We start from the raw sequence: 23,479 nt of genomic DNA on the forward strand, positions 1-23,479 counted from the left end.
ATAGATGATAAACGGTGTTTTCTCTTTATTTTTAAAATTCTTAAACTTTAAAATATTTTCTCCTGTTTTTGGCATTCTTATTACACAATCATTAACTTGCTTGCAAATTTCATAATGGGTATTCAATTTTTCTTCCGAGTAGAAATAGTGTAAGCATCGCTCACAGAAAAACGTTTTATGACCATGTTTATTCAGCTGCACAGAAACCAAACGAGATAGATTTTTAATCCAAACGTAATGATAACGAATGGGTAATAAATTTTTATCATCATCATCAGCATCTTCATCATCATATTGATTCTGAATCATCAATAAGTTTATATGCTTAATCATTTTATTTTTGCTCAGATAGCATGGTACAACATGAAAGTTTTTTCGATGTTTCTTCAATACATAAACATTTATTGATATTTCATTTTGATTTTCAAAATTTGGAATTTGTTTTAATGTCATTGGAAATTGAACACCTTTCAATTTCAACACTTTTGAATAATGCGGATATTTTAATACACGATCATGATGATCCTCAACAGGATACAATGCGGATGTCACAGCCCACGCAAAGCAAGGATCATCATTATTTTTAACGTTAATAAAAGCTTATTTTCTCTTTATTTGAGCAGGTAGTTCAATATATGAGGATCCAAGTAGTGGTGTATATTTATTTATATTAACACCAAGGTTAATAATATTTACGAGAGTCCAACCACTGTCGCGTTCCTCAAATTCTTCCAAATCATGTGTTATTGGATTGATAACATTTTTCTCAAACCATTCATCCATGTTAGTATCTTGATATATTGGAACATTTGAAGTTGTGAAGTGTTTTTACTCAAAAAGTGTTTTATTTGCAGTCATTATTTGAAATTCACCACAAAAAACTGCGTTCACTTTAATAGCTTCATAATTTTTCAAAGTATTCTTAATGCGGCTTCGGCAAAGTGCTTTACAATCCTTTAAAAACTCTTTAGGATCTTTATGTTTAAGATTACTTATAATACCAGTTCTGATTCGACTTTTGAATGCAGATACAGAATCATCCCACTTTACTCTTTTTATAGCAGTCTCTTTTCGACTTTGAACACCCTCTCCATGCTTTAACATACACTTAAGGTTGTTGCAACGATAACTTTTTACAAGAGCCAAAGTTCCTAACAAATTCTGCTTTTGACCATTAGATTTTACAGCTTTCAATGTTTTACATTTCCTTCAAACTGCAATATTACAATTTTTCAATCCATCTCCTATCTTGAATTTATCAGTATTCATGGTGTCGATAGATTTTATTTTCTCTAACAAAGCAAACATTGAAGACGCCATTTTCACTATACGAAACCTAGAAATGATATAAGAAAAATAGGTTTTAATCATATGATTTATAAACAATAATTATAGCTCTATTTTATTATTATTAATACACGAAGATAATCGAAACTTCACGAAGATTATCAATATATTATTATAACATAAGAAAATAACGTATATATTTTTACAATCGCTTATGAATATAATAAAGGTTATACACTAATAGAGAACCCAAAACCTAATAGCGTAGATTTTCATATAAACCAAACATTCTCAATATCTATGTTTTATATACCAAAGTCATACAGATAGCTGCCCGTTTTGTAAGCAGATCTTACAAATATCATGATTTGATACATTCACCCATGCTAGACTACTTCATTAACGCATAGATAGAAAACGTTGATTTTAATAGTATACAATCTAATCTAAACAAAAAACTATTCCAGTTTTCACTTTACTTCAAACTCTTTACAGCTCTAATATCTAGATCTATTCTCATATAAACCAAACATTCTCAATATCTATGTTTTATATACCTAAATCATATAGATAACTGCCCGTTTTGTAAGCGGGTCTTACAAATATCATGATTTGGTACAATCACCCATGTAGAGCTACTTCATTAGTACACAGATAGAAAACGCTGATTTTAATAGTATACAATCTAATCCAAGCAAAAAAAATATATTCCAGTCTCCACTTTACTTCAAACCCTTTTAGAGTTCTAAGATCCTATGAGTAAGTCTAAGATTTGAAATGAACTCACAAACTTGAAAAAAGTTTGTTTTTTTTTTTTGTTTTTTTTTTACTTAAAATATGTATGAATCCATAACAATAAGAAATCCATACAAAATTTTTTTACGTAAAACGCAAATAAATTTATCATTGCAAAAGTTCGATAACATGTTTTTTTTAAATATAGTGCATCAAAATACTGCATCTTATGAAACTAACCTTACAATATTCAAACCTCACAAAACATATATTTCTAACTAGCTTTTGAAACAAATTAACTGTTAATGTATCCACTCCCACTCTAAATATGCAACTAATTAAGTTCAAGGTGAACTACTACTTATATATGATTCACAGTTTTAGAATATTTGGAAAACATGTCTTGACTAGTTAAAAGTTACCCTCTTAACTTTAAAAATTTTCAAATTTCTTGAGAATATTTGATTTTATCAAAAAGTAAATCAAAATTCGCCCTTTCTATTCGATCTCATATTATAGTATACAAATACCATACAAATTTATTAAATTCAGAAGAAGTTTAAGAAGCATACAATTTTATAAAATACATTAAACATACATTGAATAATTTTATCAAATGTTAGATATCAGGATGGTTAAATAAAACACAAATAACTTTCTTTATTTAATTGCTTTATTCATAACTTGTAAGTTCACACATCTATTCCATTCGAGTGCTACTTCTAAACTAACTCTACTTAGTATGATTGATTGGGTTGCGGGGAAGAATTAAGGTATTGAATACCATGCGCTGCCATAATCAGGGCAGTACTCTAACAGTTCGGTCATTCTGACACGTATTGTCCTCAATGACAGAATCACTAACAGGGTCGTCTTCAGTATCACTTTGGGGGAATAATTTTGTATAAATCTTCGAAAATAACTAGTTAAACCAAGGAAACTACGTAACTGTCTAACCATTTGTATAGGGGAAAAATTAAGAACTGATTTAGCTTTGCTCAAACTAGGGCGGATTCTACCCTTTGAGATTATAAATCCTAAATATTCGATTGTTGTATATAGGAATCTGCATTTATCGATTCTTATCTGAGGTCCGTAATCTGACATTCGAATGAAGAGTTTTTCTAATAAAGCAAAGTGTTCATCCAAAGTTTTAGTGGCTACAATGATACCATCCATATAAATTTGGAGACTTTTGCTTTGCATATCCTTAAAAATATCTTTAATAAAACGCATGAAAACTGACGGGGCATTGGTTAAACCGAATGGCATTTTTAAATATTCGTACTGACCATCGGGGGTTACAAATGATGTATGAAGCCGTTTTTGAGATCCAAAACAGAAAAATATGTAGCTTCATGTAGTCCATTCACCAAATCATCAATATGTGGAAGCGGAAAGTGTTCACGTACTGTAATATTATTTATTTCACGATAATCGACACACATTCTCAGTTCATTGTTCTTTTTGCGTACAAGCACAATAGGGCTAGCGTATTCCGATGAACTAGGTCTGATGATGCCTTTTGATAACAAACTGTCTATAATGTTTTTCACTTGATCACGTTCTGAATAAGCGAGGCGACGGGGTTGACGTGAAAAAGGTTAATCGTTTTTCACTGATATTGTCATTTTAACATCACTTGCTTTTATCAGTTGAATATTTTTAATTATTTTAAAAACTATACATTAAAAAAACCCGGCAAGGTTAGAAAAATTTAGTGGAAAAGATTTTAAAAAATCAGAATTCAGGAGATGATTTTAAAAAATTAGGATAAAATAATTAAAAGTCACATAGTGGTAGCACATTCATGTTACGAAAACCTGTGAGCGCTGGGGGACTTGTCTTCCTCATGCACTATTGGCGAGGAAGAAAAGTTGAGATTAGTGGTGTCCTCACTCTCATTATTCGTATCAGATTCGTTGGTGTCAGGCTGAGAGATATTTTTGCATGCTGTGCCCACGCAGTGCTTGCATTCTGCAGAGCACAACAGACCAGCCTGCAGCCTGCAGTGGCACAATCGCTCGTACAATTGCAGTTTATTATCTGAAGCATCTGTTCTAGAGTAGCGTCCTACGTTGTAATGATGGGAACGAGACTTGTAAACAAATGAATCAGTCAATTAATGCACGTGTATTGTATATGATGTTACGAGAATGTTTAGCAAAATACCTACCTTATTTGGTAAACTTTCATCCCCATTGAGAAGGGAAATGTTGATGGCTTGCTTGGCTTCCCATCCACGCTTGAACTTGAATGTAGGTCCTGTATGAGTGGTACTTGGCAGCATCTCTAGTTGATGGTAGTCTGACAAGCCGACATTTCATTTGGAATGTTTTCCAAACATCAATGAAAATTTGTGGGAAATTCGATAAAATGGAAAATGTTATCCCAATAATCGATACTTTTTTTTTTCATTATTAATCAATCAATTATTTAATTACACGACGGTAAACTTGATTTACAAAGAAAGAGAATATATTTAAAACTTGGTTTTTATTACTGAAAATCATACACAATCAGTAGAATAATGTAGTTGTTTACATTTCCCCACAAAATTTCCAAACTTTTCCGAATTTTTTGAATGTATAATGTTTTATATAAATAAAAACATTCATAAAACAAAATTATTTTGAATGAAAATAGTTAATAATAAAAAATTAGTATCCTGAAAAAATAATAATGAAAGTGTGGAAACTGCAAATCAAAACAATAATTTTGGTCAGCGGAACCTCCCCCACCCCGTGACATCACATGGTGTGTACAACGTAAGAGTATTTGGTGTGAGTGGAGGTTTCCAAAAATGCACTTCTTACATTAAAATGAGACACATTCACGTTTGGTGGTGGGGAAAGTTGGGGAAGAGGTAGGGGGCTAGGGCTGAGGTCATAGATGTACTAGGCTGTTGATATTGATGTGCAATTAACATAATTAACACGATATGATCGTAATAAATAGTTGTTAGGAAAAACCGTCATTTTCCAGCTACTTTTTTCAAAGTTCTACAACTTTGTAATGGCTATAGAACACAAAATGGACTTAAGTAACGAGATATAAGCGTACAACTGAAAGACCGAAAATTTTGGGGTTTTTGGCCTTCCCCCTCAATTAAGCACAGGGTGCTCGAGGTCACAAACTTAGGATCGACATCCTAGAGTACCCTTAAATAGCCTGTAAAAATTTCATTAATTACGGAGTACTTTCCAGGTAAAAAGTACATATCTACTGGCGTATGTACGATGTATCACATTACGTACAATGAAGGCTTTCAAAACCACATGCATCTATTGTAATGCGTATAGTTCAAAAACTACATGACGGATTGTAAAGCTATTTTTTTATTTTGTAGCTAATATTATCAGCTTTTATTTAAAAAAAAAAATATGTGACCATATCATAGGATATTTAGTTGTTATTTTCACTAGAATGAAAAAATTAATTGAAAAATTACACTCTTTTCTTAATATACGGCCGCCATCTTTAATTTTTTCAATGGTATGATTTTCATTTGATTGGAAATGTCAATACGAATCGATGGACACCCCAATCACTTAAATCGGTGAAACCGTTTCGAGCCTATAAATTTTTTAAAATATGCAACCGCCATTTTGGAAAAGGTTCGCCATCTTGAATTACAGTGGATGTAATTTCCGTTTACTCGGATGAAATCATTCATATTGGTCCCTAGTAGCACTGGACAAAGTGGCTTGCTTTCTGCATAAAAAGCAGCTTCCGATGAAAATATCGGCGTAAGCCCTAAGACTAGAGGGCCTAACGTCATGACCGAAAAAATTTAGATTAAATGATAGCGTGTTTGGTCTCTAATTAAAGGGCGTAATTAGCACTTTTCAAAAATATATATATTGTTATACTTAATCACGATATTATAACCGCAATTTCAGATGAAAATGTTCTCTTGTTTTCACACTTTTAAGAGGGCGATTTTGTAAGAGCGTCAAGGTTTTAGTTTTTGAACTACATTTTTTTTTAAATTATATTAAAAATTTTTTCGTGTTTTATCCTATTTTCGAACTATGTGTACTATGCATCACAGAAATAGCACTATATACTACAATTTTTGGTCGTTATTTTAAAAACAAAATACTTCATACAACTATACAAATTAGTGAAGAGCCGTAAGATTTATACTTCGGAATCCAAGAACCGAAAATGAATCTTATTAAAAACTTTGCGACTGCATTGTTTAAAATTGACTTAAAAAAGTCAAAAACAAAATTTTGTGTGATCTTGCCCTGCGGTGGGAGCCACCCCTTCTTGAGGGTGGAAAAATTTATGCTGAAAATGACAACGAGAATCGATATAGGAATGAATTCTAAGCAAAAAGCAATTTCTGCAAAAAGGACTTATCAATTCAATTTAAGCAAAAAGTGCTAAATACAAATCCGAGTTATTGGCGATTAAAATTTGAAGAATTTAACATCAAATAATAGAAATATTTGACGTTTTTGGAAAAAAGTAAATCATACTCTTTTACTACTGATAATAGCTTAAAGAGCTTTTATTTACGATTGGGTAAATAACCTTTCACTCTTTAAGCTTTCACTTAGACGTAATTTTGCTTACAGGGATATGGATATATATATATATAGATCTTAGGTATTTGAAATAATTCGAAGCGTTAATTTTGCGCCCAGCATATTTTTAAGCTGTAGACTACTAAACGTCTAGTGAGCGTTTTTCAAGGATTATAGTGTTCACTAACGCGAACCTTATATAAAATCGTGAAAAGCGCGCTTTCTTAAAGCTTAATTAGCGTTTGATTATTATTATTAGATATTTATTGACATAATACATTATAATACATTCTACAGAAAGGCAATAATAAAATACAATTTAGCTAACCGTTAATGACTTATACGACTACGATGATTTTGTTATTGACTGTTTGACCGAGATCTTCTAATATTTTTTTTAAACAGAATAAAAGGCTATTTATTAACTAAAATTTTAAATCTACAAACTTCCTACAATTTTAACTTTAAACTTTTTTTTCTAAAAGTTATACACATTCAATGTTGCAATGCCGGGTGTACAAGGTTAACGAAAACGGGGTATACATAGTGCAATGACGAAAATTCAATAAATATGTAAAAAAAAAAACACAAGGACATTAAAAACAATAAATAATTTTCCTTTTATATGCAAAAACAATGACCATCCGTTAAATTTTTACAAAAAAAAAAAAAATTAGTAAAAAAGATAAAAAATTTGATTGTCTACAATAAAGGTTATAAACATATTGGACCTAAAGTGCACGGTTACGGAGATGAAGGTCGAAACGGTTTTTCTCAAAATGGTGACACTTCCGCTCTCCAAAATTGTAAGGATTTTATGTATTTGCATTTAATACTTGTTACTATACCTATTTAAAATAAAAAGTAACTCCTGGAATTCAGTGCAAGAAAAAATTTCCTATTATCAGTAGTAAAAGGAAATTGACAATTTTCATAATCTTTGATAAATACATTAATTAGTATTGATAAGTTATGAAATATACGAAAAACTTAAGTAGGTATTTATTTGATAAAATATCAAAATACGATAGTAGGTATTATATATATTTATTTAACTTCGTACATTTAATTACTTACAAATAAACATAGTAAGAGTTTGCTCAGACATTGCACTGTTTTTATACCATGTATATATGAAATATACATAGTATTATAAGTTTAGTCCCAAGTTTGTAACGCTTAAAAATATTGATGCTACAAAAAAAAAATTGGTATAGGTGTTCATAAAATCACCTAATTAATCCATTTCCGGTTGTCCGTCCGTCCGTCCGTCTGTGGTCACGATTACTCAAAAACGAAAAGAGATATCAAGCTGAAATTTTTACAGCGTGCTTAGGACGTAAAAAGTGAGGTCAAGTTCGTAAATGAGCAACATGGGTCAATTGGGTCATGGGTCCGTAGTACCCATCTTGTAAACCGTTAGAGATAAAATAAAAGTTTAAATGTAAAAAATGTTCCTTACAAAAAAATAAAAAACTTTTGTTTGAAACATTTTTTTGTAAAGATTATTGTTTACCCGTGACAGCGCAAATTAGTTCAGAAAATAATTGAAATGTTATATATATATAACACATAGTATCAATTATTTGCATAGCAACAACATTGTTTATTTCAAACATATACGTCACTTATAAGATTGTATTATTTGTTTGTGTATCCGTCTGTGGACACGATAACTCAAAAACGAAAAAAGATATCGAGCTGAAATTTTTACAGCGTACTCAGGACGTAAAAAGTGAGGTCAAGTTCGTAAATGAGCATCATAGGTCAATTGGGACTTGGGTCCGTAGGACCCATCTTGTAAACCGTTAGAGATAGAACAAAAGTTTAAATGTAAAAAATGTTCCTTATCAAAAATTAAACAACTTTAGTTTGAAACATTTTTTTGTAAACATCACTGTTTACCCGTGAGGGCGACAATTAGGGCGGAAATTTTATAATATGTACTATACTTGATTATCAGTTATGTATGTGTCACATGTTGGTATATGTAATGTGATAAAGAAATCGACACTGACTATACATGGTATTTCAACAATTAACTCAGTCAATTGTTTGTTTTCACTTGTTGTATCTGCGTTCATGTTATGTATATACAGGGCTAATGGAGCTGAATTTATATTACAAAGTAATTTTGGATGGCCATTATGGATAGGAATAGCAGGTGTTGACGGATGGCCAGCTCTAGCAAATGGTGGTGTAGAGTTACAACCAGGAGAACGAGTAAGTTATTTACAAAAAATTTGTTTATGAGGAACTAATAAATAATAAACCTTTTTCATGATATATATTCAATTTAGAAATCAGTTTATGCTGATTATAGCTGGCGAGGACGTTTTTGGGCTAGAACAGGATGTAACTCGGATAATAATTGGTGTGAATCTGGCGATTGTGGTGGAAATGGACCTCAATGTGAAGGACGTTGGGGAGAACGTCCAGCTAGTTTAGCTGAAATTGGAAAAAATCAATGGCTTGGCTTAGACTTTTATGACATCTCTTTGGTTGATGGATCCAATATTCCAATTTCGGTTGGTTGTAAAATTTATTTATTATTAAATGATTATTTAATTTAAAAAAATGCGATTAGCTTCCTTTAATGCTTTAAAATTATCACTTAGCGTGGACCATGATAAATTAGGATATAATTACATTACGATTGTTTTCAAATGATAGGAGTTGTCAGCTAGACGTCCAGTACTTTTAACGAGCGTTTACGCGCTTTCGGACAATGTAAAATAATGGGGTTAAAACTTCGTTTTCAGACATACATCTATATTATTATTTATCTTAAACTACGTTTACGAAAGAATGTTTGAAAAAAAGTTGTTTATTTAATATTTTATACATTTAAACTTTTGTTCTATCTTTTACGGTTTACAAGATGTGTACTATGTACCCAAGACCTTGACTTATGTTGCTCATTTCGTTGCCCAACTCGTGCCTCACTATTTACGTCATGAGCGCGCTATAAAAGTTTCAGCTTGATTTCTTTTTAGTTACTGAGTAATCGTGTTCTATTAGTCTATTCCCTGTTACAGAAACAGGGAATAGACTAATTAGGTAATTTTATGAACACACGCCAAAATTTTATTGGTAGCATCAATATTTTTAAGCGTTACAAACTTGAGACTAAACTTAGTATACCTTCATATATTTTACATATATACATGGTATAATAACTCTCATTTGTTGGATTTTTGTAATAATATATAAGTTTCTAATAATAATAATAATAATTTTTATTAATTTCTTAGTTTGACTTTCTTTAACAGATGGAACCAATTGGAGTTGAAGGTGATGGAAGTCATTATAGTTGTACAAATGCCCAATGCGGCCATGATTTCAATTCTGATTGTCCTGAAGAATTAAAGCTATACCGTGGAGACGATCACCATGTTGTAGGTTGTATGTCTGCATGTACAAAGTATGGTACAGATCAATACTGTTGCGAAGGTGCTTACTACGGAGATGGAAATTGTCGTCCTAATGAGTGGCCAGTTAATTATGCTGCATTTTTCAAAGAACGATGTCCTGATGCTTATAGTTATGCACAAGATGATCAAACGAGTATGTTCGCTTGTAGAGCAGACACATACTTAATTACTTTTGGATAAATACTAGCATAAAAATTAATTAATTAAATTATTTATAATTCTTTTTTTTAACCATTATGTCTTGAAAGAGGACGAAGCTTGAAAAATCCTATTTGTAAATTGAAATTCGACACTAGTGTATGTATCTATATAAATAGGTTGCTCTTTTCAAACGACCACTTCACTATTTTTTCATGAGTTCTCAATTAAAAAATCACCTTGTCAATAAAAGTTGCAGACTCGAAGTGACACATGTGATAGAATACCATTTTTAACTTAGATACATCAGGTAATTGAAAAGTCGTTTCTATCTTACAACTAGTAAGAGATAGAGGTGCAAATTAAATTATAAAGTTGTTTCTACATTAAACTATAAAGTTACAACAAATAATTTATGTTCGAATTTCTTTTGATTAATTTTTTCGACAAACCGAATAGATTTGCCTAACATTTCGCTGGAAAGTACTTACAAATGATTTGCATGCAAGTTTTTCCCTGTTTCTTCTAAATGGAGGACCAAATCAAGTAACAAAAGTAATGCACCTGTAGCAATGGTATAAATTTTAAAAAAGGTGCTGAAAGTTATAAGAGGGGAATAGAGAAGTAAGTTATAGGAGTAGTTGAGAGAAGATCACATCAAACACACTATTTCTATACAATCGTGATTCTGATATATTCTAGAACTGTTTATTTAAAACTTTCAACTGGACACTTTTTAATTTGAGCCTTACTTTAGATGGTCGTTCTTAATACCCTTTCCATCCATAAAAAAACTATTAATTTTTTTTGGAAGATTTTTTCGAAAACTGAATAGTTTCGTCGGTAATTATTCGAATAAGTTTTGTTGCTTGTAAAAAAACTAAAATTTTTGTTTTGAAAACCGTCGATTTTCCAAATTGAAAGAAGATTTTCGATTGAAAAACCGTCGCATATTGACCAAAAGGAATCGATTCCTTTATTCTGGGTCCATAAATTCCCGCATCAGATAGATCTCCGGCTCTTGACCCATCTGTATAAAGATTTAGCTCGGGACGAGTTGGAAGGTTAGGCACAACTCGATTCCAATCTTCACTGGAAGGAACGATTACCTGAAATTTGCGATCAAAACGGTAAAGCGGAACAGTGGAATCCTGTACCATTTCCACAAGTGTGGTCACAGTCTCCAACCTGTTCATTATACTCGTATGACCTGTGTTTGTCTTACAATGCCACTGTCAGAAGATCCTAAATCGGTAGGCAGCTGTCATGGTTTCCGCTTTAATCATTAGGTAAATCAGCGGAATGCCTAGAAATACGAACAGAGCAACGGTAGATGTTGTTTGCATGGCTGCTCCGGTGACACTAAGGCATACAATCTTGAGCAAGTGGTCCAATTTTTTTCTGGCTACGGCCAGGCAGGGTTTTGCCCACCATAAATAACCAGTGTATCATGTTATGTTGGAGTCCCCAAGATTGGTCAAATATTCTCATGCACATCCAGAAGACACTATTTGCCTTGGTTAGTCTCCAATCCAAATGATCACTCCAGTTCTGTTTTTCGTCCAGGGTGACTCCTTTATGCTTGACGGTTCTGGTTTGTGTAATTTGAATGTATGCTGATCATTCGTTGAACAACTCTTCGTCTCCTTGCAAACAGTAAACAACCTGCTTTTTTGGGTTTGACAGAGACTTCTTTTTCAATGCATCAACGCTCCACATAAGGGAGCGCTTGTTGCATCAAATGCCCGAGTAGATAGTGCCCGCGTCTCTGCCTTTGACAAGAATGGATATGTCATTAGCGTAGCCTTCAGAAAATATCCATAATTCCTTGAGACCGGTTAGTAAGCCGTCCACGACCAGGAACCACAGTATCAGCGGAAGAACCTCCACCCTGCGGCATATACCCACAAAGCCTCTAACTGATTGTCCTCCCTAAAGTTGTGGTAATGCACTGCCCTTCAAGCATGTCCTCTACACCGCGCTCATTAACTCAGTGCGTATTGCCCCAAGCGTTGTGTTATTGAAATCTCCCTCGATAGGAAGGAAGACCCCTAAAGTTATTGCCTTTTCTGATAGCTCCCTCTCTATCTCACGCCCACATATAAATAAATAACAATTTTTTTATTCAAAAGAGTCGACTTAATTTATTGTTTTTTTATTAAACAAAAATAAATATCATTGAAAGTGATTTCCATTTGTGTTTTAATTAATGAATTAATACGAACACGTAATAGTAACAGTACAAAATGCTGTCATATCTAAAATTTTTGACCCGCACGTTTATTACAACGGTCATCTACAGTTGGCGACCCGCATGCTAAAAAACCGTTTGGAAATTATAACAAGTTAGTTCAAAAATTGCAATTGGTTATCACAATACAATTGGTGACCATTCGTCAATTACACTGGTGTTTACGCCTTAAACGAAACAACGAAAATAACAATTAAATTTCAAGAAAAGCAATCAAAATATCACCATTCTGGAATTAAAACGTAAATTTATGGTTGACTCGAGTGGAATTACAATTCGTCATTGCACGTGTTACAAACAAAACAACAAAATTCTACCACGTGCTAGCAGCCGTTGAAAGCGTAATATTAGACGAGGTCAGTGATTTTGTTACTAATCCTCCATAAGGGGACTTCATTTATTCGCAATTCAAAGAAAAAACAAATTTCGGATTCAGAAGCTTGCAAAATAAAAAATTACTAACCGAAATAGAATTTGGAGATAAATATCCATCAATACTTCTACGCCAAATGAAGCAACTAGTTGGATCACAACTCAACGAAGATTTCCTGCGATAATTATTTCTACAACGTATGCCATCAAATACTCGATCGATATTAGCAACTAGCTCCGAAAGTTTAGACAAAATAGCTGTCCTAGGTATTTGTAGCTGGTTACATTTTCGATTATTTGACCATTGAGGGTGATAATTGAGTGTTCTCCTGTATTGGATATTATCTTAGTCTTCTCGATATTTATGCGTAGCCCGACTCGGTTACTATAAGTATTTAGTTTATCGAGTGAAGTTTCCAGTGATGGGATGTCCTCAGAGATCAAAACAATGTCGTCTGCAAAACGTAAATTAAACAATTTTTCACCGTCAATTCTAATGCCAACATCTTCAAAATTCATTAGATGGAAGATATATTCGAGGACAGCATTGATCAACTTTGGTGACAGTGCTTGACTCCTCTTTTGACTGGAAATACTGGTTCCAAACGTTCTAATTTTATTTGCGCTGTGTTATTGTCATACAGTGCTTTAATAACGCGTATGTATTTGTCATCAACACCAAAAAATTTAAGCGACTGCCAGATGTATGCGTTTTCGATGGAATCAAATGCTTTTTTACAGTCGATAAACAACAAGAACAGGGGTTTTTGGTGTTCATTGCACTTTTCGATTAGTTTGTTTAGTGTTTGTAGGTGGTCCATTGTAGAAAAGCCTCGGCGGAAACCAGCTTACTCTATCGGCTGATGAAAATCCAAAGTTTTTTCAATTCTTTTCAGCAAAATTTGAGAGAAAAGCTTGTATATGTTTGACGTGATACTAATTGGTCTGTAGTTATTAATTGATGACGTCCCCCCCTTTCTTGTATATTAAAGATATTGATGCGTGCATCCATTGTTGAGGGAAGCATTCACTTTGAAGCACATTGTTAAATAGATTAGTTAGCACTTCCACTAAACACTGACCACAACATTTTACAAATTCAGTTTTTATATTGTCACACCCAACACTTTTTTCATTTTTTAGGTTATTTACAACCGAAGTTACTTCGCTTATATTCGTTACTTTATTATATTATAAATATAATAAAGTATTGTGATCGAAAAAAAATCGATATCGGGGTTTCAACGGAAATACACGTTTTGAGGGTCCCTGATTCCAAAAAAGTGGTTTTTAAAATTTGTTGCGTCCATCGGTATGTCGGTATGTCTGTTACCAAGCTGGGGCCTTCAATTTTCAACCGATTTTTCTCAAACTCGGTACATGGTTACAAGTTCAGTTTGGTCATAATTCCAGACGATTTTATCATTTTTTCCCTAGGCCTTTTTTAAGGGTACTTCCCTCTAGGCCAAAACAGGATTTTTGGGGTTTTCTCAAAAACGGCTCTAACGATTTCGATTAAATGGGGCACAAGGCTAAACCTTAAGGTGTTCCTAGGATTGGTATAAGCCACATATCCGGGAGAATTCGAGAAGGCCCGCATCCTTGGGAAAAACTTTTTTTTTGGTTTTCATAAAAACGGCTCAAACGATTTCGATTAAACTTGACACAAGGCTAGACCTTAAGGTGTTCCTAGGATTGGTATAACCCACATATCCGGGAAAATTTGAAAAGGCCCACACCCTTGGGAAAACCTTCTTTTTTGGGCTTTTCTCAAAAATGCCTCCAACGTTTTCAATTAAACTTGGCACAAGGCTAAACCAATACAGAGCAAAGTTCAATTCTTATTTTGGTGAATATTACTAATTTCCTAAAATCACTGCATTGTTAAAAATAACAAATATATCAAGGCAGATGCAAACTACTCAATATTTCTAGTAATTAACTTTAAAAACAACTGCATTACTGGCTTCTAAACTCGGTAACAGAGAATACACGGGTGTAATGACAAAAGATCAATTCATCTTTCCATAAATTAATTACTGATGGTTTTCGATAATTAACATGTAAAAAATCGCTGCATTGTTGTAATGACGGAGGATCAATTTTTCTTTCAAAAATACATTACTAAAGGTTTCTGGTAATTATGTAAGGCAATTTAGATTTTTTCGAGACTAAAAACTAATTCTTACAGGTTTTTATTTAGTAAACTGTTTACGTTCAAGTGCAAGTGCAATAAAACCTCAAAAATCGCAAAAATCGCATGATAAAAATTGTTTTTAAATAATTCTTACAATTGGCTGCTTTCAATCAAAATATTACAACAATAATATATCAATTTTATAATATAATAAAGTCTTGTCCGATGTTTCGGACTGTTTATTAAAATTGCTGGAACGTTTTTAATATTTTCCAGTACACGTGTTAATGCCATTTGTTCTGCTCTTGTCATTTGGCTTTTGTACAAATTGCTATAGAAGAATGTGGCAATATTAAAATCAAAACAAAACAAATACAGATCTCGTAGTCGATTAAAACGCGACGCAATTAATCTACCCACTTGCTGGTATCATTTCAAATACGGGGTGAACGCACGGAAATGCATAACGCCATGCAATTTCAAAACTCCACGAAATGAAACAAATAATACAAACAATTCGGGAAAATAAAGTATTTGTTGCTATGAACGGCGGACTACGGATCCGCATCACGCCGTTTATTCATTTTCAACAAAAATTCGATATTTCAGTATTACCAGCCAAAAACTTTTCAAATCGCTAATTATCCGAAGAAAAACTATTCGCGGCAAACTCCACCCCAATCAATACTTATGGCGAAGAAGTATTTCTACTTAATCTCGGGCTACACCGGGCATTAAGATGGATTTTCTTCATAGCAGACGTTGGACCAAAATATAACCAGAGCCGATTTTCTCAAAAATATTTATTTACTTGTCGACTGAAACACGGCAAACTAATCGATGGTACAATTTCAATTCGCATATTCGGTAAGAAACAGATAACAGTAAAAATTGCTGTCACATCTTCAGATTGAACTAGTTGTTACAACAGTACGCATTATTTTTGTACAATTATTATAATTTATTAAATTTTCATGTTTTATCTAAAGATTTTAATGAAATAAAACGTGGAATAAATATAAATATAGTTAAGGCGTGATAATATATTTATAAATTGCGTTGAAAATACTTTGTAAAGAGAAAAATAAAGTTTTTTTTTTTTTTTAATTTTTCGTGTGAGGTTGTTTGTGATATTTTGTTTAGGCTGAGCCTTGTAAGTTGCGACTAAATTTTGAAAACAACAAGCACTATAAATTAATAGATACGTGGAAACCTTATATATGTGGAAAAAGAACAGTGTTCTGTAGCTAAATGAGTAGAGTGTTGGATTTATAAACTGTATAGACACAGCTTATCGCGTTCGAATCTACTGACGCGAATTAAAATTACTAGAGTTCGAATCTAAATTAAAATTACTAGACATAATATTTGTCAATATTAAGTTTACGCTAAATATATTACATTAAAATCGTTACTTATAATCGAGAGACTTTGATGTAAATAAATATCGTATACATGATTAAAAGTAAACAACACAAAAAATAATAATAAAAAATAAGTAAATAAAGAAAGTAAAATAAAAATGAAATGAGTTGAAAAAATTGCACTGTGTGCCTAGAGCTCGAATGGCCCAATTGGTGGGGCGCTTAGCATGAATCCAAGAAGTCCAGGTTCGAGCCCTAGTTCGACTGTATTTTTTTAAATTCTCTTAAATCAAAATATAAATGTTGGCCAAACAAGCAATGCAGCTAAATATAAATAACAATGCCATCGATAGTAGAATGGAGAAAAGTAACCCCTGGACGAAATCGTTAAGATCTGGCAGAATGGTAAAAAATTCAAATAAGGAAAAAGATAATTTAAAAAACTAAGAGATAAAAAGGGTGAGAGTGAAAATGTAAATGACATCAAGTGTAAAAATAGAAAAAGTAGTAAATTAAGAAATCTTAATATATTTAATTTAGTTTATTCAAATATTAAGGGAATAAATAATTGCGATGGCGGAAACAGGTGGATAAGGAGGAAAATATCAAATTAAATGGATACGAATATTATCAAATAGACGCTATAAAAAGAGGCAAAATAGGCAGAAAATCGGGAGGAATTATCCTATTTTATAGAAATGAAATAAAGGATAATATTAAAATAATACACAATAGGATGAATGAGATTTTATGGCCTTTATATGAAAGAGACGGAGAAAAATAGATTATAGCAATAACCTATAATCCGCCAAGATATTCCGAATATGCAAATCTTGATGGGAAACAAGTGGGGCACAATCAAAATATCCTAATATGATGGAAGATTTGGAATATAGCATACCTAATATAAAGGAAGGAATGAGTACGGAAACAGGCTAATTGAAATGTGTAAAAATAATGATTTTATAATATTAAATGGAAGATGCGAGGGAGATAGACTTTACATAAATACCAGAAAACGGGGAAAGTAAATTTGGTTCTAATAAAGAAGGAAATGCATGGAGATGAAATCAACATCGCGATAGGGGAAAATGTAACACTTTCCTGTTGGAATATATATGAAACGATAGTCGTGAAGTGGCAGCGAAATATGAGGAAAGGGAGCGGAAAATTGAAAGGTTTAAGTGGAACGTAAAAAAACATTAGGAATTTTAAAGTAGAAATATCTGGATGACCGAGCTTCGCTCGGTTATTCACCAATAGATGTCAGCAAGAATCATATTTTTCACTTTAGACTACTCAAACGCCTCCTTTTTGTTATGTTATAATTTGCATTGTATTTCATTAACTACGTTATACACCAATAGATGTCTGATGAATTTTTCATGAAAAGACGGATAAAACGACATTTCTGATAAATGAAACCTAGCTAGATCGACTTATCGCCCCAAAAAACCCTTACATACTCATTTTCATGAAAATCGTTGTAGCCATCTGGATGACCGAGCTTCGCTCGGTTATTCGCCAATAGATGTCAGCAAGAATCATATTTTTCACTTTAGAATACTCAAACGCCTCCTTTTTGTTATGTTATAATTTGCATTATATTTCATTAACTACGTTATACACCAATAGATGTCTGATGAATTTTTCATGAAAAGACGGATAAAACGACATTTCTGATAAATGAAACCTAGCTAGATCGAATTATCGCCCCAAAAAACCCCTACATACTCATTTTCATGAAAATCGTTGGAGCCATTTCCAAGATCGTTGATATATATATATATATATATATATATATATATATATATATATATATATATATATATAAGAATTGCTCGTTTAAATATATAAAATAGGAACCAAATCATACAATATATTCATGAATGGGATTGCATTTTACATGCAACAAAATGACATAGCTAAATGCTATGACATTCTAAAAAAGGCATTCTTATGGATAGGGAATTTAATGAGAATAAACCATAAACAAAATATAAACCAAATACTATATAAATAGACAAGAAGAAACAAATGGTTTCACCAAGAATGTCTAGATGCTAAGAAAAAAGTGAAAAGAATGTTAAGAAAATTTAGAAGAGAGGGAAAGTGATTTGAATGAATTTAAGGAGTACAGTAAAAATTAAAAGGAATTATGAAAAAAGGAAAAAAGAAGCACTGAATGATACAGACAAATGAGAACTAAAGAATATGCGATGTATATTATTGCAAACAAGGATGAAAGAAAATTGTGACTAATTATGTGAAGGGCATGAAGAACAACAATCAGAACATTAAAATAATGATTATTCAAGGAAAACAATTGTTAGAATTCTACGAAAACTTATTTAGAAATCGGCGCGAACAAAAACAAACGAGAGAGGAGCATGAAATTATTCAAGGCATAAACGAAAATTGTTATAAAAATAATGAAATTCAAGATAGTGAAATATCTTGGGAAGAAGTAAAGAATGGTATAGATTACTTAAAATATGGAAAAGCAGTTGGCAATGATGGAATAACAGCGGCATTTCTAAAATTTTCTGACGAGAAGGACATGCATATGGTAGAAATTTTTATAAAAATGTTAAATTTAATAAAGAAACCAAACAAATAACGCAGGATTTTAAAACTGGCATTATCTGTAATGCATACAAAAATAAAAGGAATAAGACAAACTTTTCAAATTATAGGGGCATAACATTATTACTTATTATAAGTAAAATTTAAAAAAAATAATAATAGCAGGCAGACTGCAAAAGTGATCGTCAAGGGACGAAATTTTATCCCCTTTACAAGCAGGATTCAGAAAAAATTATGGTACTCTAGGCAATTTATTAATTTTTAACGAATTAGTGGAAAGGACGTTGGTATTGACATGGAATAGACTTTTGATTTTATTGAGAGGGAGATGCAACGAAATAAGTTAAGAAATTTAAATGTACCAACAGAAATGATAAAACTATTAAAAGCTATGTACCACAGCTATGATATTTGTATAAAAATCAATAAGAATAAAATAACAGAACAAGGAGTGACAGTGTGATATTATTTTCATTTATCATATAGCACAGCAGTGCGAAGCGTAGAATAGTTTAAAATGGAAAATCGAAAATTGAAAGTGTAATGTATGATGATGTATGTACGTGAAATGTGTATGCTTTTGCTGTGACTATATATACAGGACGTCAAATAGCCCTTTTTCACACCCTTATATATCAGAAACTACTTGAGCTATAATGTTGCGCTTTTCAACTTCAGTAGATATATACTCTGGGACGCCGTAAATCAAATTTCACGTTCACGACTCTCATCGTTTCCGAGCAATAACGCGTCAAAAAACGGCCACGCCCCGAAATTTTGTCACTGACTGATATAAATTCACAGCAAAACTGAGAAATGGTATAAAGATGCGGTTTTCGTTAAAATAAATTAGAGAAAAATCATACCCCAGAAAAATACCAAATATCAAAATTTTTAACGGGAAATGGGAAATTTCGCTAATTAAAGGTGCATTTTTACCCCATTTAAAAAACAATGTTAAAATATGAACCAATCAGATGGCTAGTTTTTTTTCCTATACACTTTGTATGAGAAAACTAAAATACGCTTAAAAATTTGTTATTTATATAATTTTTATTAAATTTTGATTAAATTTGAATAAATATTAAATAAATAATTAAAAATTAATTGTGTATTTCAATATTTCCAACTTAAAATATTATAAAAATTAAATAAAATATTTCGAAACAATAATACCCTATCAAATTCAAAGTACCATGTAGAAAACAGATTAAAATGATTTTGTCACATTAATTAGGAAAATTTTAATTTGCCTTTATAGCAAAAACTGTAAGAGATAGAACAAAAGTTTAAATGTAAGAAATGTTCCTTGCATAATATTAAACAAATCTGTATGAAAAATTTTTTTAGAAAGGAAATTGTTTTCCCGTGAAGAGCAAATAAAGTAAAATATTAAATTACAATTTTCGAAAAAACGGTAAGAGATAGAACACAAGTTTAAATGTAAAAAATGTTCCTTACATAAAAATAAGCAACTTTTGTTTGAAACATTTTTTCGAAAAAACAACCATTTTCCCTCAAGAAAGTAAATAACCAGTCCTGTTTTTTTCGTTTTCCTTAAATTTAAAAAAAGTATAAATATATTCGCACAAGAAGTTTTAAACCATTTTGATCATATCTCTTGTAGCGTTCACTACTAACCGTTGCTATGGCAACGAATTTTATTTTCTTAAAAACAATGGTATTGTTATGTTCAACAATAAATAATCTTGCAACCCAATTTTGAAGGCGACACCCTCAATCGATTGCGTTGAAATTTTGTAAGTACGAATTTTCCCGTCGTTTCCGCCATATTTTGTTAAATGGGGGGAATCTTATAGCTCAATTTTAAAGCAGATATCTTCAACCGATTGAGTTGAAATTTTGTATACACGTTTATATTTGATAAAAAAACATGGTAAGGTTAGAGGCATTATTATTTTTCCATCATTTCCACTATAATCGATTTATCTATAAAGGGAATGATTCAGCTATACCGATTCTAAGGGACTTCTAAATTATAGAAAGATGCGATTTTGGACGTTCGACAGAAACTTACTTGAATTCAGGGTCAACCCATGCGCAGTACTATTACATGTAATCCACATGTGCGCACTAGCAACATATAAGGCCTACATATGCGCAGTAGCAAAATATAAACTAAGCTAATGCGCAGTTCCAGGATTCAGGTTAAATGCATGCACAGAACTATAATTTGTGATTAATTTATGCGCTTTATTAAAATTTAAGGACCGAATATGCCCATTTACAAAATATAAGGTCCCTGTATATGCAGTTGTAATATTTAGGATCAACCCATGCGCAGTACTATTTCATGTAATCCACATGCGTGCACTAGCAATATATAAGGCCTACATATGCGCAGTAACAAAATATAAATTCAGCGTATGCGCAGTTGTAAGATTCAGGATAAATGCATGCGCAGAACTATAATTTGTGATTAATCTGTGCACACTTCCAATATATAAGACCCAAATATGCGCACTTACAAAATTTAAGGTCCATGTATGCGCAGTTGTTATATTCCGGATGATCCCATGCGCAGAACAATTATATGGGATCAAAGTGTGAGCATTACCAATATATGAGACCCAATATTTTTTTTTTTAGAAAGGAAATTTTTACATTTAAACTTGTGTTCTATCTCTTACCGTTTTTTCGAAAATTGTAATTTAATATTTTACTTTATTTGCTCTTCACGGGAAAACAATTTCCTTTCTAAAAAAATTTTTCATACAGATTTGTTTAATATTATGCAAGGAACATTTCTTACATTTAAACTTTTGTTCTATCTCTTACAGTTTTTGCTATAAAGGCAAATTAAAATTTTCCTAATTAATGTGACAAAATCATTTTAATCTGTTTTCTACATGGTACTTTGAATTTGATAGGGTATTATTGTTTCGAAATATTTTATTTAATTTTTATAATATTTTAAGTTGGAAATATTGAAATACACAATTAATTTTTAATTATTTATTTAATATTTATTCAAATTTAATCAAAATTTAATAAAAATTATATAAATAACAAATTTTTAAGCGTATTTTAGTTTTCTCATACAAAGTGTATAGGAAAAAAAACTAGCCATCTGATTGGTTCATATTTTAACATTGTTTTTTAAATGGGGTAAAAATGCACCTTTAATTAGCGAAATTTCCCATTTCCCGTTAAAAATTTTGATATTTGGTATTTTTTTGGGGTATGATTTTTCTCTAATTTATTTTAACGAAAACCGCATCTTTATACCATTTCTCAGTTTTGCTGTGAATTTATATCAGTCAGTGACAAAATTTCGGGGCGTGGCCGTTTTTTGACGCGTTATTGCTCGGAAACGATGAGAGTCGTGAACGTGAAATTTGATTTACGGCGTCCCAGAGTATATATCTACTTAAGTTGAAAATTTCAACATTATAGCTCAAGTAGTTTCCGATATATAAGGGTGTGAAAAAGGGCTATTTGACGTCCTGTATATATAGTCACAGCAAAAGCATACACATTTCACGTACATACATCATCATACATTACTCTTTCAATTTTCGATTTTCCATTTTAAGCTAATCTACGCTTCGCACTGCTGTGCTATATGATATCTTGATAATGTTATATCCAATACTTTTGTAACATACTGTTACAAAAAAATTTATATATTGCAGAGATTGGATATATAAGTAAGTTTTTACTTGAATAAAATAACGACACTTAAAAAAAAACTAATAATTAATGATTTTAAGAGTTCGATTGGTATTAGAAGCGGGTGCCAGATGTTAAATTGGGCCCAAGTGGGAATTTAGTAACCAAACCCAATTCATTTCCAGAGGATTTATCCCTAGATCTAATTCCTATCAGAGGAACCCCTATGCATCAGAGTCAGAAATGAGTAATTAAGGCAACGTCTGAAAGAGAAATACAATTGATAACGCTGTACTCGGATATATATAAACAATTTATTTCTAGTAACGATAACGTGTACTTGAACAAAATATTAACAAACTTAAGCAACTACCTTTAAATCTATAAACAATTTCTTTAGCAGCGATAGCGTGTACTTGAACAAAATATTAACAAACTTAAACAACTACCTTTAAATCTATTAACAATTTCTTTAGCAGCGATAGCGTGTACTTGAACAAAATATTAACAAACTTAGACAACTATCTTTAAAACTACAAACCAAAACTTAACATGTTTAAACCTACGTGGATTTAAATTACAACATGGAGCATGTCGCCCAAATAAATCGTAAAAACTTAACACGTTTAAATCTACTTGAATTTCAACTACTACATGGACGTACACGAAATGAATTATACTATATAGCAATGTCCACGCTCGGGAACAACGTACTATAAATTATACTTTACACGCGTATTCAAATAAAGGAACCTCGACTAAAATATTAGTTAAAACGATACTAAATTATTGCAATACCAAAAGCAATAGAATCTCCACGGATACCATTATTTCAACCCGGCATCGATGATTGTTTCAGCATCTCACGAATAATTATCGCGACAAATACACCCAATATAATGTACAAAAATGTATTAAGTGAGAATAAACATGTTAGATTCAATGAAATTGTATACATAACATGGACGTCGTTTTTCGACAAGATCCATACAAAAAAAATGCGTTTA

The 23,479-nt window shown here is 31.8% G+C and overlaps 1 protein-coding gene across 1 annotated transcript; it reads left to right on the forward strand.

Moving 5' to 3' along the window:
- Positions 1-7,660: 7,660 nt before the first annotated feature.
- On the forward strand, positions 7,661-10,202 carry LOC123293267 (pathogenesis-related protein 5-like). The gene is made up of 4 exons (XM_044874029.1): positions 7,661-7,672; positions 8,623-8,780; positions 8,858-9,085; positions 9,830-10,202. Exons 2-4 carry the CDS (start codon positions 8,640-8,642, stop codon positions 10,169-10,171), a joined length of 711 nt encoding a protein of 236 aa, XP_044729964.1. The 5' UTR covers positions 7,661-7,672; positions 8,623-8,639; the 3' UTR covers positions 10,172-10,202.
- Positions 10,203-23,479: the final 13,277 nt, after the last annotated feature.

This window comes from Chrysoperla carnea, chromosome 2 (assembly GCF_905475395.1).
Source record: "Chrysoperla carnea chromosome 2, inChrCarn1.1, whole genome shotgun sequence".
Classification (NCBI taxonomy): Eukaryota; Metazoa; Arthropoda; class Insecta; order Neuroptera; family Chrysopidae; genus Chrysoperla; species Chrysoperla carnea.

Coding starts and splice junctions, on each gene's coding strand:
- LOC123293267 (XM_044874029.1), top strand. CDS start 8,640: ATGTTATGTATATACAGGGCTAATGGAGCTGAATTTATATTACAAAGT. Junction 8,781..8,857: donor AGTTACAACCAGGAGAACGA/GTAAGTTATTTA, acceptor TATTCAATTTAG/AAATCAGTTTATGCTGATTA. Junction 9,086..9,829: donor GATCCAATATTCCAATTTCG/GTTGGTTGTAAA, acceptor TTTCTTTAACAG/ATGGAACCAATTGGAGTTGA.